Source organism: Pan troglodytes, chromosome 1, assembly GCF_028858775.2.
Source record: "Pan troglodytes isolate AG18354 chromosome 1, NHGRI_mPanTro3-v2.0_pri, whole genome shotgun sequence".
Classification (NCBI taxonomy): domain Eukaryota; kingdom Metazoa; phylum Chordata; class Mammalia; order Primates; family Hominidae; genus Pan; species Pan troglodytes.
Genome location: NC_072398.2, coordinates 172,514,437 through 172,532,856, shown reverse-complemented (window position 1 = coordinate 172,532,856; position 18,420 = coordinate 172,514,437). Strand labels below are relative to the sequence as shown.

Here is an 18,420-nt window from a genome sequence, read left to right as displayed (position 1 = left end):
CTATCCTTGGAAAGTACTTGACTTTGTTCTCTTTCTTTTTCATTAGATCTAGTTACACACCTGTTCCCAGACCTGGCCCTGGCTTAGGTGAATAGCATTACATAATTGACTTAGACATTCATGATGTCTCGGGCAGGGAATACTGCCACCTAAACAAAATGAAGGTTTGCAGAAAAAGAAGAGGAAAAGTGGCTGTTGGCTGGTGATATGGTTTGGATCTGTGTCCCCATCCAAATCTCATGTCGAATTGTATGTAATCCCCAATCCCCTTTTTGGAGGTGGGGCCCAGTGAGAGGTGATTGGATCATGGGGCAGGTTCTGATGAGTGGTTTAGCACTATCCCCTCTGTGCTGTTCTCGTGATAGTGAGTGAGTGAGTGATCACAAGATCTGGTTGTTTTAAAAGTGTGTAGCACCTCCCCACCCCTCCTGCTCCCGCCATCTGAGGTGCTTTGCTCCCCTTTGCACTTCTGCCATGATTTTAAGTTCCCTGAGGCCTTCCCAGAAGCTGATGCCACCATGCTTCCTGTACAGCCTGCAGAACCATGAGCCAATTAAATCTGTTTTCTTTAGAAATTAGTCTCAGGTATTTATTTTAGCAATTCAAGAACAGACTAATACAGCTGGGCAACAACAGCATTATAGTGAGTGCAAAATTGGATAATATATGCGAAGTGTTTAGTAGAGTTCCCAACACCTTCTGCTTCATAAATGTTAAGTATTACTATTGCCTACTATTATGATAAACTTTCATAAAAAGTAACCAGGGTCCCTCTGATCATCTCTTTTCCCACTTAGGACTTCTGTTCACCTTCAATTATGCCCTACCTTGATAGTCATGCTCCTTGGAAGAAAAAGGCACCCTAGGTAGGGCTATCTTATTGCCTAATCCCATGGAGTGCTACTCACATGTTACTCTAGGGAATGTACCCTATGGAGGTGTGACTGTTAGCCTCAGTCCTGAATAGGAGTAAAATAGTTCTTCCTCATCTGTCTTCACTATTTCATCTGAGATGTGGCCTCCCCTTGTCCTTGGTATATTTGGTCCTGATATAACTTCATAGTTTTAATTTTGTTTTATTTTTGTCATTGGCACTTTTCATAAGTCTTGCTTAGAAACAGCCTGAATCAACCTCTTTTCAACATCATGGGTAAAAGAGGGAGAAGCGTTTCCCTTCAAGTTAGTCAGTGACCAATTGTGGCCCCTGAGCTTGACCATGGGTGCTCTATCTGTTCTTCTTAGGTCAGTGGGGATGTGGGGAGGGGGCCTCCCCAGCTCTGCTGGGACATTTGAAATAGTTCAAAGAAAGAGACCTCACCAGTAGAGGACAGAAAATCCAAGGTGGGTAATGGCTGGTTATTACTTAAAGCTATCTTGAGTAGAAAACAAAAGACCGATGAAAACCCCTTCTTACACTTGTCTCTTGAAGTTCTCTGCCTTACAAAAGAATCTCTGAAATAAATGGAGTCCTGGAAAGAAGTGAATCTGCTCTCAGGCTTTGGCTCCAAAATTTTCCTTTATAAATCACGTGTGGAAGTAGGTGGAGCATACACCACAAAGCGAGAGGGAAAGAGGAGCAGCCAGCAGTGGCCACTCACCATGTGCCAGGCCCCTAAAGGCATAAACCCACTGCCTTCTCAGGGTGCTCTATGGGCAGGTGTTATCGAAGATTTGTTAAGAGAGGAAGTGGTCCCAGGAAAACAAAGTAATTTAAACGACATTTCCCCGCACCACACTGTATTGTCATGCTTTACAAACCATCCAACCAGCCAGAGCCAACCTCCCAATGCTTAATGCTTCCAAATAGTATTTCATCTGAGACCCAAGAGCTTGCAAGGCCAAGGTAAGTCTTACCTGGGAGGTCTGAGTCAAGTCACTCAGACTCTCTGGGCTCAATTTCCTCATTCATAAATAACATGGGACAATTTTATCTGCCTCATAGAATTGTTGTGGGAGTCAAGCAAGCTACTGCATGTCAAGTGCTTTCAGAGCTTGGTTTGTAAGAGGTCTCAATAATGAATGCTAGCCATTATTATTGCTCTTGTTACTGCTCTTATTGTTAGGGACTTGATCTTACCAAGCCCTAATGACCCCATCTCCAGAACAGTCTGACCCAAGAACGCTCTGCAGAGAAAGTCTGAGCACCGCCAAGCACACTTCCCAAGACTGGTGTGTCTTCCTAGCCTGCGTTTCCTTCACATTTCAACTCCAACAGATTTCTGTGTTCTGGATGAAGCTGTTGAGCATTAACTCTGCAATCTGTTCTGGCTGTTCAATAAACTTCTCTTCCCGGACAAGCTGTCACATGCACGTAAATATCACTTTATGCCTGGACTTTGATTTCCGAGTCAAACTTCTACTTCATGGTGGCTATTAGGGTCATTCCCAATCCAGAGCCTAGGAATCACCAATAAAGCATCAAGCATTCCTGTGGAGTGTGGATGAAAAAGATGAGGATGCCAGAGCTCCTGCCCTCAAGGAGCTTTCAGGCCAATAGCCAGCTTGCAGCACAATGGGATAGGTGCAGTAATAGAGCTCTTTGCATGGCCACAACATACAGGTGAGGATAAACTGAGCTTTCGAGAGGCTTAGTTACTTGCTGGATCTCACAGCTGGTAAGGAAGGCAGGATGTGAACTCAGATCTTCTGACCTTGAATCTTCAGTGGTTTCCTAAACTATAGGTTTGTGCAAAAGTAATTGCCTTTTAAAATTTGCCATTTAAAAGTAATGAAAAAAAAAAAAGCAATTACTTTTGCACCAACCTAATAGTTCCCCTGAGAGAAGGAGTTGGTTCATTGTGATAAGCTCAGGTCAAAGCTGGTGGCCCATGTGACTTTGGGTACCTATTAGGGTCCAAAAAGTACCCTAACCCCTGTGTTGCCAAGGGTCAACTGTATGTTCCTGAGGCTGCTGGGCCTTTTTCATGAATACCTTTTAGTTAGCTGATTGGCTCATTGCAAAGGGAGCTGGTGTTGAGAGATGAGACCATGGGAAGTTTCAGGGACTATGGATCAGGAGAAATGCTCTAGGCATTCAAACAAAGCAAAGATCCCAAATAATTGTTGCCCTACCAATTGTTTTCATTTCTTGTGTGTGAAGGGAATCATATTAAAGACAGTGAAAGCCTTTGAGTCTCACAGACCTAGCTGAACTCCTGGATTACTGTGTGACCTCGGTAAAGTTACACAGTCCTGTGAACCCTCATTTTCTTATCTGTAAATTAGGAGAATAAAACATGCCTCACAGGGTTGCTGTGAAGATTAAAAGGAGAAGAATCTTGCCTTAATAGGGCTCAACAAATACTAATTCCCATTTTCCCAGCCCATCATCTGGCGAATGGATTGGTGATTCCAGGAAAAGACTGGCCTTATTTCTCCAGATTTAAACATTAGAATGTAGAAATTGATGGAAATCAGGAGCACTCCCCAGACAAGAGCCGTAATGGATTAATAGAATTAGATTAATTATTATTAGTAGTAGTATTGAGACTGAGTCTTGCTCTGTCACTCAGGCTGGAGTGCAGTGGCACGATCTCGGCTCACTGTAACCTCTGCCTCCTGGGCTCAAGCGATACTCCTGTCTCAGCCTCCCGAGTAACTGGAATTACAGGCACCCGCCACCACAACCACATCTGGCTAATTTTTGTATTTTTAGTAGAGACAAGGTTTCACCATGTTGGCCAGGCTGGTCTGAAACTCCTGACCTCAAGTGATACGCCTGCCTCAGCCTCCCAAAGTGTTGGGATTACAGGAATGAGCCACTGTGCCTGGCTGAATTAGGTTAATTACACACACACACACACACACACACACACACACACGAATCAGACTAAAACAAAACGTGCCACCAATAAAAGTTTCCTTTCTTCTCACACTCAGGTAGGAAGACATCATCATCACTTCTGAGTTGTAGCAGATCAGAGCTAAACTTTTGGAAGTGACCTCTCTTAACTAATAATCTCACAGCCCAGATGAAGACATGTTAGAATATATTAACAAGAATCAGCACAATGCAGCACTTGGGATGTTCAGTAAAGCATATACACGTTACTATATTTAAACCCATAATAATTCTGGGAATTGGGCAGGGCAAATATTACTATCCTATTTTCCCAAATAAATAAATCAGACTAGTGATGTTCCCCTTAATACTTTCAAGGCTACCATAACATCAGAAAGGAATAATTTGGAAAAAACTAAACTCAGTATTTCTGTGCAAAAGCAATAGTTACTTAAAAAAATACAACCTTAAGTATAGAATAACAGAATCCTTAAGTAGAACATCCACCATTTCTAACCTATGAAAATATGATTATACTTTAATATATTGGTCAAAATTAACACGTTAACTTTAATATTCTGAAGGAAGAAAAAAACAAATCTGATTTTAGACCAATGCTGCCCAGGACAAGGTCCCGGGCCTCTTGTGGTCTATGAAGATGGTATTAGGAACCTGTCACCTATGCTTAATATTTCAAAGAGCTTAACTAAAAATTTTATATTTTCTCTCACATAATTAGGTACTCAAACTAATTAAAACAACAATTTTTTTTTTCTTTTGGCTGGAACTTTGGTTACACCAGAGATCACATGATGATCAAAGGTCCTGCTTGGTCTTTGATGATATCAGAGACATCCTAAGACCTGGAAACAGAGCTGCACTGTGACTTATGCCCCATGCTCTGCAGTCTCCTAAACAGCCAGTGTGGTGAGAACACCTGGGCATGAGTCTAGACACACTAACCCTTCAAGACAGAACTTAGTGGTGTAAAACCCCTTGCACACAGAGCCAGGTAATGTAAAAGGAGGCCTGGGTGATTCAGAGGCTGGGAGCGAGCCACTGGCCTAACTTTTCTGATGGAAGTTAGGGGGCAAAGTGTACATGGGTAGAACACTGACAGAGTTTTCTTCCCAGTGATGAAGTGGGAGATTTATCTCATCTCACTACAGATTAAAGAATTCTCTGGCTCTCACAAAAACATGTTATGAGGTGATTAACAGAAATTTCATCCCTCACATGTATACATATGCTTAAAATGGATATTTTTACCATCTGTCATAGACTATTAAAATGGGGGCTTTTAAATAAGGGAAAAGGTGTTGGCCCTGCTGTTCACAAGTGAAGGGTGAAGGGAAATGGACATTTTTCATCCTCACTTCCTATATGAGATTTGTTCATGTAAGTGGCAGTACATGGAGGAAGAGGACGGACTTTGGAGTCAGAAGATGGGAGGGTTTGAACCAGTTCTGCCATTGAGAGGTGAGTACTGCTGGACACACATTGACTAATATTTTTGAGCTTCGGTCTCCGGGTAAGTGGAGGTAACAGCTCCCTTTCCAAAGACTGCAGTATTGCCGAAAGAACACTGGATTACAAATCAGTGAATTCTTTAGTTCCAATCCCAGTTCAGCCATTTACTTGAATGCATACTTGGACCACTTGCCTAATTCTCCAAGCTTTAGTTTTCTCCCCTACGAGTAAATGATGCCATTTGTCCTTCCAATCTCATAGGCTGGTTTTGAGGATATAATTCAGTACAAAACAAGACAAAACAAAACAAAAAAACCTTGTAAACGGTAAAGCAAATATGCTAATGAAAATTTGCTATCATATCAATATAAAATTTAAGCTACTTTTTTATCAGATTAAATGTCATTTCAGATAAAATTGTCAAGAAATCATCTTGTTTCTTTGCCTGCTGAAAGGATAAACATTAGGTTTTAATTCTAGTTCTGCCACTTACTTCATAAGCCCCGTGGTTGCATCTCTCCTAACACGCAGTAGCCATTCTGTTTGGGTGGTGTTGACTCATACCCATCCTCAGCTTGAATGTTGGATCCTGATAGGTCCAAGCCAATCAAGATAATGCCATCCCCTGCCATGGCGATTGCTTCAAGGGTGCAGTTAGAGTGTTAAAGGCTTTGTTTCAATAGTTGTGGTGTGAGTCAGTCACACATCCAGCTGGATGTGAAAGCATGCAACCCCGGGAGCTACTGGCAGCCATCTGGATATCACCAAGGAACAGGTGAGAAAGATTGCAAAGAAAAAAGAGCCCTTGCTCTGATAATATCATGATCCCCTGGATTAAACTGTGCCTGAAGCAGCATACTTCTGGGCTTTTCTGTCAGTTTGAGGCAACAAATTTTCTTGGCTGGGTTTGTGTTGGTTCCTCTGTTCTTACAAGTAAAAAAACCTTAAGAAATACACCATGTAACCTTGAGTAACTTCCATTACCCCTCTAAACTTCAGTTCCGTGATCTATAATAGGGCACAGTAGAATAGAATGCCTACCATAAATAGGGTCACTGTGGGGTTCAACAGTGCTTGAAAAATGCTTAGCACCACACATAGATGATATGGTTTGACTCTGTGTCCCCATCCAAATCTTATTTCAAATTGTAATCCCCATGTGTCAAGAAAGGTAAGTGATTGAATCATGGGGGCAGTTTCCTCCATGCTGTTCTCCTGATAGTGAGTGACTTCTCACCATATCTGATGGTTTTATGGGGCAGTTTTCCCTGCTCTTACTCACTCTCTCGCCTGCCACCACGTGAGACGTGCCTCTTACCCTTCCGCCATGATTGTGAGATTCCTGAAGCCTCCCCAGCCATGTGGAACTGTAAGTCAATTAAATCCCTTTTCTTTATAAATTACCCAGTCTCGGGTATGTCTTTATAGCAGTGTGAAAATGGACTAATAGTACAAAGTATGCATTCAGTATATGGTAACAATTTTTATTACATTTGCAGCTCTAGACTTTGTGTTAAATGCTTTAAGTATATCATTTCACTTGGTCATTGGTCAACCTAGGAGGATTTTTTTTGTCTCCATTTTACAATTAAGAAATGAGGGTTAGAGAGTTTGCATGACTTGTCCAGGGTTCCACAACTACAGAAGCAGATTTTACAGAGTATGATTGTTTCTCCTTTTTTTCAATCCTTTGAACAGATAATTATTGTACAGTGTCAATGTTAATTGAATGCCTATAATGTGCAAAGCATTATAAGTATATAACAGTAAATATACACACTGTCCTTTAGTTTTAGAGGATAGTCTCACCCGATCTGAATTATAGAAAAGATCGGGTTGAGTTTGTGCCTTGGATTTATTAGCATCATGCTCCTAACAACTAAGTTAACCAGCCTATCATCTAAATCCTATAGGCACATGAAAAGTATTGACAGGAACAAAGTAGTTCTGCAACTAAGTGTAGAAAATACAGCTTATTTCCATATAAAATTTAAAGTATATATATACATCTTGTATTTCAACTGCTATTTAATTTCTTCTAAAGCAATGAGCTGAACTGTAACATTTCTTTTACATTTAATTCCACTGGTTAAAAAAAATTTTTCATATACTATAAAGATATTATCTCTGCTCTTTCTGACATGGTGTCAACTTATATATGTTTCTAGCAAGTATGAACAACACAATTAGAAGTGACAATGGGAATGGAAGAAAAAGTAGGCCTTTGCTACATTATTTTCCTAGGAAATCTGCAGGAAAATCTAATGCTGTGTTTTACTGTTTACCTTTAGGTGACATTCTCCAAGTGTCTTTATATCTTATGGAGTGCCTTTTACAATACTCCAATCACAAGGAGTGTAAAAAATGATTATATGGAGAATAGTTAACGTGAACCTCTTCACGACCAATGTTGTCTCGTGTGCAGATCAGGAAATTCCTTACAAGTAATGTATAATAATCCCTGAGAAACATAAACAGCCACTGAACTTGTCTTCTTAACAACTAGATATTTTGTCTAAGAAGATTTAATAATGTCAGGACACATCCCAAATGAGATTTCACAGGCTTTCACAGGCAGGGGGAGAGGTTCTACTCTCCTACACTGCCTCATCTACGCTTTTCATGTCAATTTTGATAGAAGGGTCTGAGAGAAGAACCTATAAAATCAACCTACAGAAAACACAAGTGGTCCCTGATTTCATAATGACGAGATTTTTACTTATATTGAAGCCATATGTGGGGAAGCTAATGAACAACTGAGAATACTTTGTTCCTTGTCTTGATAGCTTAGTCTTAGATATCCGAGAGTTGTAAAAAAATGGACAGATTTGTAGTCAGATAGACTCAGCTTTGTTCTATCTAGGTGAGAGACATTGGATATATTATGTAACTTCTTGAAGCCTATTTGTCATTGTAAAGTGAGAATAATAAAACCTAGTAGGGTTATGGAATAAAGATAAATACAGGGCCCAGTTCATAGTAGATTCACAATACAAAGTAGTCCCTTTCCTCTTTAATTCTCTAAGAAAATATTTATTTAATATAATGTATTTCAAGAAAAATGCCCTTCTTAGAAATATAACCTAAGCATCACTAGACTTCACTAGTTTGGGAATACAAATATTAAATAACTCGTATTTCCACATTTACATAATGCAGCAATTTCTGGGCACCACTGGGGGTGTGTCTTGTGCTGCTTCTCTTGTTGTTTTCCTCCAGCCGTCTTGTTGATATCTGCTGCTCAGGAAGGTCAACTTGGGGACAGTGCCTTGCCTCAGCCTCTTTTGAGGGACAGTGCCTTGCCTTTGCCTCTTTTTCTTCTCTGGGAACGCGAGATTCCCAAATGGTAATCTCATGGAGCAACCAAATGACATAACCTTCTGTTAAGACTTCAGTGCACCAGGAACACGCTGTGTCTCTGTGGAAATGCCCTCTCCCCCAATTCTGTTTCTTGCTTTGTCATCTGAACCACAAACTGTACTTCTTTTGCCTCCCTATGAAAATGGCTTCTGCCAGTAGCATTTTTCTCCAGTCATCCACAGGTGAAGACAAGGAAATTCTCTATCCTGAGGCCCCCTTTTCCACATAATCCCACCCCAATGCAAACTATTTCCTGCAAACAGATACCTTCAGACTGTTTCCCACTTCATCATAACGACCCACACTTAGAAATCCAGTTTAGGCTCAGTTGAAACATTCTCTACAATAAAAACTACTGTATGGGCTCATTTCTCATCCACTAGGGGTCTGCCTTCTAAATCAAAAGCAAGTAGAAGACAGAGTAAAATGTGTAATATAAATTTATTCTGTGACATTTTCCTCATTGAAGATATTTTAACATAGATTAAAATACATCAATATTTCATGAAAAATAAATTCTAGAAGAATTTAGATAATATCTGTAATGTACATGATTTGACCCTGAATATCCTTTTTTTTTCACTTCAAACATCATTTTTTAAAAAGTAACATAAAATGATAAGGACTGCAACATTCTTCATATATCTTGTGTCTCATAAATTTTAATTCAACTGCCAGTTCTTTTCTCAACTATGTATGTTAATGGTATTTGCTCCTGTTTTTGAATAGGAAGAGTATCCATTTTCTGTTTCTTCGTGATATTTAGGTCTTCTTTCTCTGATTCTTCAAGAAAATGCTTCATGCTGAGTTTGAATAGTAATCGAGGGTCTGGATTAGACAGTGGTGGACAATTACACATCTCTCTAATTTTGAGAGCCTATAAAGAAATAATAAAATAAAAAAATACTATATATATACATCAATGTATTCAGATTGTTTCAGTAATCCCTAATATGCTCCACGTAAAACAAAGAATGCATTCTGTATTTTTTTAATAAAAGGTATCTTGATTATAACACATAAAAGAGAACCACTGAAAAATCTACAGTGAACAGTTGTTTTCATGATTTGGTCAAACAGTATTATTTTAAAAACAACAACAATAGTATTAATAATCTGTAACAACTGCCCTAATGCTGTTTTGAGGGTAAAAAAATCTTAGAGATACATCTATGGTTTCAGTTAAACTCTAGCAGACTGGAGAATCATTCAGATTTAAAAAGGCTCTATGAGAGATTTTTTTCAAGAAAAACTGCAGAACATAGATGACTGAATATACTGAAAAAAGATATATATAACTGATACAGTCTTGGGTAAAATTGATGATAATAACCTAGTGATATGGTTTGGATATGTCTCCACCCAAATCTCATCTTGAATTGCAGTTCCCATAATTCCCACATGTCATGGGAGGTAACTGAATCATGGAGGCGGGTGTTTCCCATGCTGTTCTCATGATAGTGATTAAGTCTCATGAGATCTGATGGTTTTATAAAGGGCAGTTCCCCCTGCATATGCTCTCTTGACTGCCGCCATGTAAGACATGACTTTTCTCCTCATTCGCCTTCCACCACGATTGTGAGGCCATCCCCAGCCATATGGAACTGTAAGTCAATTAAACCTCTTTCCTTCATAAATTACCTAGTCTCAGGTATGTTTCATTAGCAGCATGAGAATGGACTAATATACTTAGAAAAGTAAACAAATCAAAATCATGACAATTTTTAACTCCAGGAAAAATAAAACATTGCAAAGGAAGGAAAAGTAATCACAGTGTACTATGGGGCTCAGCTATGACTAGTGCTTACAGTTTAAAATACCAAATCTTGATGAAACCAAAAAGTACAACTTCATCATACTGAGAAGGGGAGAGCTGCATGTGTGTGCACATGCACAGGGTGTGACACTGGAAAGAGAGGGCTTACATCTCATCCTGTAAGGTGGAAAATAATTAAGGCCCAAAATTGAAGTTAGAACATAGCAACATAAGCATGTTATTTAGACAAAATGGGAAATACTAAAAGAATCGTCCAATAGAATTGGAAATAGTTACCCCTGAAACTGATGGCAGGGTCGACGGACTGGCTGCTGATTTAAGTAACTAGCCTTAGAACTAACTATTTAACTCTTCAAAGTGGGTATATGGATAATTTTAAGATATAAGAACCAAAATAATTTTTAAGGATAAATGGTCTTAATATTTTGGAGTTTTAAAAGAAAGACACTTAGGGGAAAAAGCTAATTCAGTTTTTTACGACTTCTGGCTTTCTGATACTGATGTGTCTTAAGGGAAGTAAATAAGGCAGTAAAGGAGACAGTGTTTGAGGGACTGGTAAAATCTTAGAAAGACTATCCAGGCAAGGCCTCACTGATAGGATAATGACTTTGGGGGTCAAGAGGGGGACAGACCTGAAGGACATGAGGAAAGAGACCATGTGGCAACCTAGGGAAAAACCATTCCAAGAGGGAGCTGTGAGTACAAGGGAGATGGGAGTGTGCCTGGGGTGTTTTTGGAACAGTGAAGAAGCAGGTACAGCCGAGTGGAGCAGGGTGGAGGGCAGGAGCAGATTATGTAGGACCTCACAGGTCATGCTAAGGATTTTAAGTTTTACTCTAAACAGCCTGCCTCTAATATTTGTGGGGTCCATGGAAAGAATGAAAATGGAGGCCCAGATACCATGTCTCTAAACACCTAAAAGCAGTAAGTCAAGCTAATACACTACTACTTAAAATCTGTTCTATTCTCCTACTTTGAAGAATACACATTCGAAATTACCTGGAAGTCCAGGTACAAAATTAGAATTCTTGAATTTCAGAACATGTAAGATTGCAGGGAGCTTACTGTGTAGCTCTTGCCACTAGCCTGCCATCTGCCCCCTCTCCCAGCCCTAGCTTATCTGGCACTGTAAAGGGCCTTGTGTGTATGTGTTCAAGGAAGAGGTCCAGATGGGCCCTGAAAGCAGGCTCAAACATGTCTGGGCAAGGAATTCCATTATTCCAGATACCCTGAGTGGGGTGTGGTAGGGGCACAGGTTCTTGTATGCTAACATTTCATTGAGTCCCACAGCAGAGAGGGACTTGTAGTCAGATGCGAGCCAGATAGACGTTCTCTAAGTGAATGGGGTCAGGGCAGAAGCTTGGGTCTAGGAGCACTTCTAGCTCTGATTAGGCTCTGAGTTATCAAGGTAAGCTGGAGAGTTGAAAAAACATTACTTAACGTGAAATTCTTCAGTGGCAGTGGCCTTGTCTTATTTTTCTTTGTATTTCACAGCAGATTTAAGATTTCCTTATATCTACTGAGTGTTAAGTAAATGTTTAAGTAAACTGAATTGACACAACAAGAAAATGTTTCCCAACTATAGCACTTACAGCACTTAAGTAAACAGAAAGTCAGATCCTCAGCTAAATGGTGACCTACTGTCCAAACTGGGATACCTTTGAGAATGAAATGAGATGCTAGCGAGATTTGCACTGAGACATCAGGCATGAGCCATGACTGTCTCTGCAAAATTGGGACGTACAGTCACTCTTGCATTAGCTCCTTTACAATGATGTTAATTTTCTTTCCCGAGTGAGAAGTTTACCTGTCATGGCTGCTATATCAGTGTAGTGCCTATGTTTAAGCACTGCACTGGCATCAGTAAAGGAGGAGAGTATGGAGTCCAGCAGGTAACAACTGGCACAGCTGAGTGTGGCAATGAGAGATGCAAAGCAACAAAGAGAGGAATAGGATGCCATCCCCTATGATCTTTGCGTATTCAGTAAAAACTCTTCTCTTATCCTTAAATTCGCTTATTCAGTCTTTTTAATACAACAAATATTTAGAACACCACAGTGAGTAAGGTGCTAGGTACACACTGGTCAGAATAGTCATGGTCCCTGCCCTCATGTAATTTACTTTGTATTTCTCCGTTACTGGGCATTAGAATTGTTCCCACAGTTGTGTCTATTTGGCTTTTATAAATTACCCTGCTATAAAAACTTTTCTTTAAAAAAATCTTTTCTCACCTCCATTTGGAGATATGTGAAGTCTAACACCCAAAATAGAATGATCTGATCAAAGAGTAAGCACAGGTAGATTATACTTTTTGTTATATAGGACCGAACTGCTTTCTACCAGAAAGGCTTTATCAACCTTTAATGTCACCAGCAATACAGGCATACTTGAGTTATTCACAATTATTCACATAAGATTTCATGACTTTTATCTAGATAATTACATAATTTCAAACCTCAGAATCCTTAGAAAATATCAGCTCAATTTTACAGATGAGGAAACTGAGTCTCAGAGAAGTTAAATGCCGGGCAAGGAACAAAAAGCTGGCTTGGTAAATGTTTTTAACAGCTTTATTTGCTAAAACTTGGAAATAACCAAGATTTCCTTCGATAGGTGAATGGATAAACTGTGGGATATCCAGACAAAAGAATATTATTCAGATCTAAGAAGAAATTAGCTATCAAGCCATGAAAAGATATGAGGAACCTTAAACGTATATTGCTAAGAGAAAAAAGCCAATCTGAAAAGGCTACATGATTCCAACTATATGATATTCTGGAAAAGGCACAACTATGGAGACAGTAAAAAGATCAGTGGTTGCCAGGGGCTAGGGGGAGGGAGGAATGAGTAGGCACAGAGTGTATTTTTATGGCAGTGAAACTACTCTGCATGATGCTATAATGGTGGATACATGTCATTATACATTTGTCAAAATGCACTGAATGTACAGCACCAAGAGTGAACCCTAATGGACTTTGGGTGATAATGATGGGTCAACATAGGTTCATCAATTGTAACTAATATTATCACTCTGGCATGGGATTTTGATGGTATGGGAGGCTGTGAGTATGCGGGGACAGATATATAAGGGAAATCTCTATACCTTCTACTCAACCTAAAAGTTGAAGCTTTAGAGTCTAAAAATAAAAGAGTCTACTACTTAAAAAAAAAAAAAAAAAAAAAAAAAAAGCTGCCCTGGAAGTAGAAAAGCTGGGTTTAGAACCTGTTTTGTTTTTACTGCTTTTGCTCTACATGCTTTTTGTGCTCATGCTTTTTTGCACCACATGATATTTCTTGAGTAAATTTTTTACTGAATAAATGTACTTTGGAGATGTCTGAGCTAGGTTTCTTTAATTGCTAGAAACACTATATGTTCTTCATACAGGTTTTCTATCACTACTTCTTCATGTGTGAACTGTTTCTCCTCCCCAACTATCTATCAAGCAGAATCCTGTTATGACCATACATATTTCTATCAAATCTTCATCTACTTTGCATAGTAAGATTCTATTGGATGTCTTGGTAACTTATTTTTTCTTTTTTCCTTTCCTTTCCATATTCATTTTATATATTTCAGGGCGCCAATGTCTTTTTATTTTTATAAATTCTAATCTATCTTATTAAATATACCTTCATCTCTTCAAAAGTGAGCAAAATTTTCCTACCATATAGCTAGAATATGTCTTTCCACTTCCTTTACTTTGTTTTCTGTGTTTAACTCCACGCACTGCACATAATAGGCACTTAACAAACGCATGCTAAATTTTAAACAAACATTTATAGAACACCAGCTATGAATAAATCATTATGATAAATGTCATAGAGAAAATACTCTTAGGAGTTTACGGTTTAAGAAAAAGCAGGAATGTATTTTAATAGCAAGAATATATGGTTCTGAGAATCCTGAGGAAGATTTGAAGTTAAATATAGAATTAGCCAGCCTAAAGACTACAACTATGAGTGAAAGAAACTAACATCTACTGTTCACTTTCTATGTGCCTTTCACTGCGTGAGGTATTTTACACATCTAAATTGACATTGGAATTTGAACCACTTTTGAAATCTTGGGCCTGACATAAAATACTTATCATTAAAATGTCTATGCCAAAGAGAGGGGGACAAGGGAGAGAAGACAGCAGAACCTTACCTACAGAAATGCACAAGTATGTACATCCAACATCTAGGAGATATTGCTATCCTGATTTCACATATGAAGAAAACTAAAGGTTGGATTAGGTAACTTTCTCCAAGTTAGATGGCTGAGTCAGAATTAAAACCGAAGACTCCTAAGACCACTGTTATCTTTATATTACTATTTCCTGTGACCATCTTTCTCCCGTTCCCTTCCTACATGCTAAATTTCTATAAGGGAGTGGAAGGACTGTTCAGTTCTACTGCCAATTTTTCTATTTTTCACCCACTATTATATTGCTTATCCTGCCTATTATTACACATCATGCAATCATTTAACAAATATTCACTAAGCATCTCAACTTGTCATAGGTACTATGGATACAGCAGTGTACAAAGGCCTTACACACTAGGGTAAAAGCCAATAAACAAATAAGGTAATTTTAGTTAAGTACATGAAGAAACTAAAGAGTGAGGTGTGTTGGACGGAAAATGAGTACATGGAAGGGAAGCGATTTAAGATTATGGGATCAGAGAAAGCCTCCCCAGGACAGTGACATTTGCCTAAAGAACTGAGGGAAGAATGTTTCAGACAGAGAAATCAGCAAGTAGAGGAGCTGTAAGGAGGACACTAGCTTAATGGGGAACATACACTGGTCTTGTATGTTTCCTAGACCAAGGAAAGCCTAAGGAAAGGGGCATGTGGTGAAGTTGGAGAGCTAGGCAGTGGCCAAATTACGTGCCTGGAAGACATAGGAAGAGTCTGGATTTTTATTCTAAGTTAGATGAGAAGCCACTAGAGAGTTTTAACCAAGGAAAGGACATTACAATGATCACTCTGGCTACATATTGAAAATAGGTTGTTAGGAGTTGAGGTAAAACGTTACATCGTGAGGTGAAAAGTGACAACAGGAAATGACTGCAGTAACTTGGGAGGAGATGATGGTGACTTTTACTAGGAAAGGAGCAGTGGTGAAGTTGAGAAGCCCACAGATTCTTAATGTACTTGTTGAAGCAGTCAAGATTTTTTCATGAATAGGATACAGAAGTGAAGGAAAGAGGAACTGAAGATGAGTCCTAAATTTCCTCTTCTGTTTTAATAGCTTTTCTTTTATGATGCTGCTCATGCATTTGAGGATAATAACTTGCTCACAGTAAATAATTACTGTAATATAATATCGTATTGTCAATTAATGACCCCAGCCCATAAATTCTTTTAAAGTTATTGTTTTTATCAAATTGTCAAAACAAAATCATTTATGCTTGTAAAATGAATCAGAAACTTAAAAACATACCTTTCTACATTTTGAAGGTAGAACTAATTAGTAACTAGGCAATTGTTCTCTGAACTTTTGAAAAAATTCTCCAAATTAAATCCCATCAGGGCTAGGCGTCCTTTTCTTTGCTAATTTATTTTGACTCTATGGGTTCTAATAGTTTTTTAAATTTGATTTATTTATACCTTACTTCTTTCTAAAATTAATTTGAGAAGCTTCGTTCTAGCTATAATTTCTACTCCTAGCTGCATCCACTCTGGCAATTCCCCTCCCCCCTCAACACGCATATACTTTAATTACTTCTGATTTTGACCTGAGCTATTAATTAACATCATCTAACTAAAAATAACATTCTCTCAAATATTTCAGTTTTCTTGCATGTTACCGTACCTCTTCTCCTGATCCTATTTACATTTTACTCTTTGTCTAACTAATCTAATGATTATGACTTTGACTAAATTTCCCAAAGAATCAACTACTGTCATTTTGCTTATTTCTGCTTAATTTTATTAATTATATTTTCCCTATTTGAGACATTTATAGTTCTATATTTCTTTTCTTTTTCTAATATAGACATTTAAACTGATAAAATTTTCTTTAAATAGATTTAGTAAAAACTCATGAAAATATAACTACATCATTATAAAGTTCATTGATTACAAGGCATCCTCTTATTGTCTATAGATTTCTCTCTTGCTTTACATGTGCGGAATTTTAATTTTCATGTGGTTATCCATCTTTTAATTTTTGTTATATTAATTTTACTATACTATGTTCTGATGATTGGAACCATAACTTTTTGTTTTATTTATTTATTTATTATTTCAATAGGTTTTTGGGGAACAGGCAGTGTTCGGTTACGTGGAAAAGTTCTTAAATGGTGACTTCTGAGATTCTGGTACACCCATCACTCAAGCAGTGTACACTGTACCCAATGTGTAGTCTTTTTTTTTTGAGACGGAGTTTCACTCTTGTAGCTCACACTGGAGTGCAATGGAACGATCTCATATCACTGCAACCTCTGCCTCCCGGGTTCAAGCAATTCTCCTGTGTCAGCCTCCCGAGTAGCTGGGATTACAGGCATAAGCCACCATGTCTTGCTAATTTTTGTATTTTTAGTAGAGACAGGGTTTCTCCATGTTGGTCAGGCTGGTCTTGAACTCCTGACCTCAGGTATCTCCTGCCTCGGCCTCCAAAAGTGCTGGGATTACAGGCGTGAGCCACGGCGCCCAGCCCCAGTGTGTAGTCTTTTACCCTCACCACCTTCTCACTGTTTCCCAAGCCCCCAAATTCCACTGTATACTTCTTATGCCTTTGCATCCTCATAGCTTAGCTCCCACTTATCAGTGAGAACATAACATTTTTATATTATGTACAGATATTTTTGTCCAAGTTTTATGATCAATATTTTCATGAAAGATGTGTATTTGAAAATATATTCCTGGTGGAGCCAAGATGGCCAAATAGGAACAGCTCCAGTCTACAGCTCCCAGCGTCAGCGACACAGAAGACGAATGATTTCTGCATTTCCAACTGAGGTACCGGGTGCGTCTCACTGGGGATTGTTGGCCAGTGGGTGCAGGACAGTCGGTGCAGCGCACCGAGCGTGAGCTGAAGTAGGGCAAGGCATCGCCTCACCCAGGAAGTGCAACGGGTCAGGGAATTCCCTTTCCTAGCCAAGGAAAGGGGTAACAGACGGCACCTGGAAAATTGGGTCACTCCCACCCTAATACTGTGCTTTTCCGACGGTCTTAGGAAACGGCACACCAGGAGATTATATCCCACGCCTGGCTCAAAGGGTCCTATGCCCACAATTACTAGCACAGCAGTCTGAGATCAAACTGCAAGGTGGCAGCGAGGCTGGGGGAGGGGTGCCTGCCATTGCCAAGGCTTGAGTAGGTAAACAAAGCAGCTGGGAAGCTCGAACTGGGTGGAGCCCACTGCAGCTCAAGGAGGCCTGCCTGCCTGTGTAGACTCCACCTCTGGGGGCAGGGCATAGCCAAACAAAAAGCAGCAGAAACCTCTGCAGACTTAAATGTCCCTGTCTGACAGCTTTGAAGAGAGTAGTGGTTCTCCCAGCATGCAGCTTGAGATCTGAGAACAGACACACTGCCTCCTCAAGTGGGTCCCTGACCCCCGAGTAGCCTAACTGGGAGGCACCCCCAAGTAGGGGCAGACTGACACCTCACACGGCCGGGTACTCCTCTGAGACAAAACTTCCAGAGGAATGATGAGGCAGCAACATTGGCTGTTCACCAATATCTGCTGTTCTGCAGCCTCCGCTGCTGATATCCAGGCAAACAGGGTCTGGAGTGGTCCTCCAGCAAACTCCAACAGACCTGCAGCTGAGGATCCTGACTGATAGAAGGAAAACTAACAAACAGAAAGGACATCCACACCAAAACCCCATCTGTACGTCACCATCATCAAAGACCAAAGGTAGATAAAACCATAAAGATGGGGAAAAAACAGAGCAGAAAAACTGAAAATTCTAAAAATCAGAGTGCCTCTCCTCCTCCAAACGAACGCAGCTCCTCACCAGCAACAGAACAAAGCTGGACGGAGAATGACTTTGACGAGTTGAGAGAAGAATGCTTCAGACGATCAAACTACTCTGAGCTAAA

General features: G+C 39.5%; 1 protein-coding gene across 23 annotated transcripts in view; it reads right to left on the bottom strand.

Annotated features, from left to right (window-relative positions):
* The window catches only part of OMA1 (OMA1 zinc metallopeptidase), a 279,608-nt gene that overhangs the window by 200,425 nt on the left and 60,763 nt on the right, over positions 1-18,420 (bottom strand). For 14 of the 23 annotated variants that reach the window (XR_010154173.1, XR_010154325.1, XM_024354275.3 and 11 more), the window contains 1 exon segment: positions 9,034-9,488. The exons of the other annotated variants lie outside the window; for them this stretch is intronic. Coding sequence is in view for 12 of the 14 variants with exons in the window: in XM_024354275.3 (XP_024210043.1) it covers positions 9,279-9,488 (210 nt within the window). In the remaining 2 variants the exon portion in view is untranslated. 23 annotated transcript variants of the gene reach the window in all.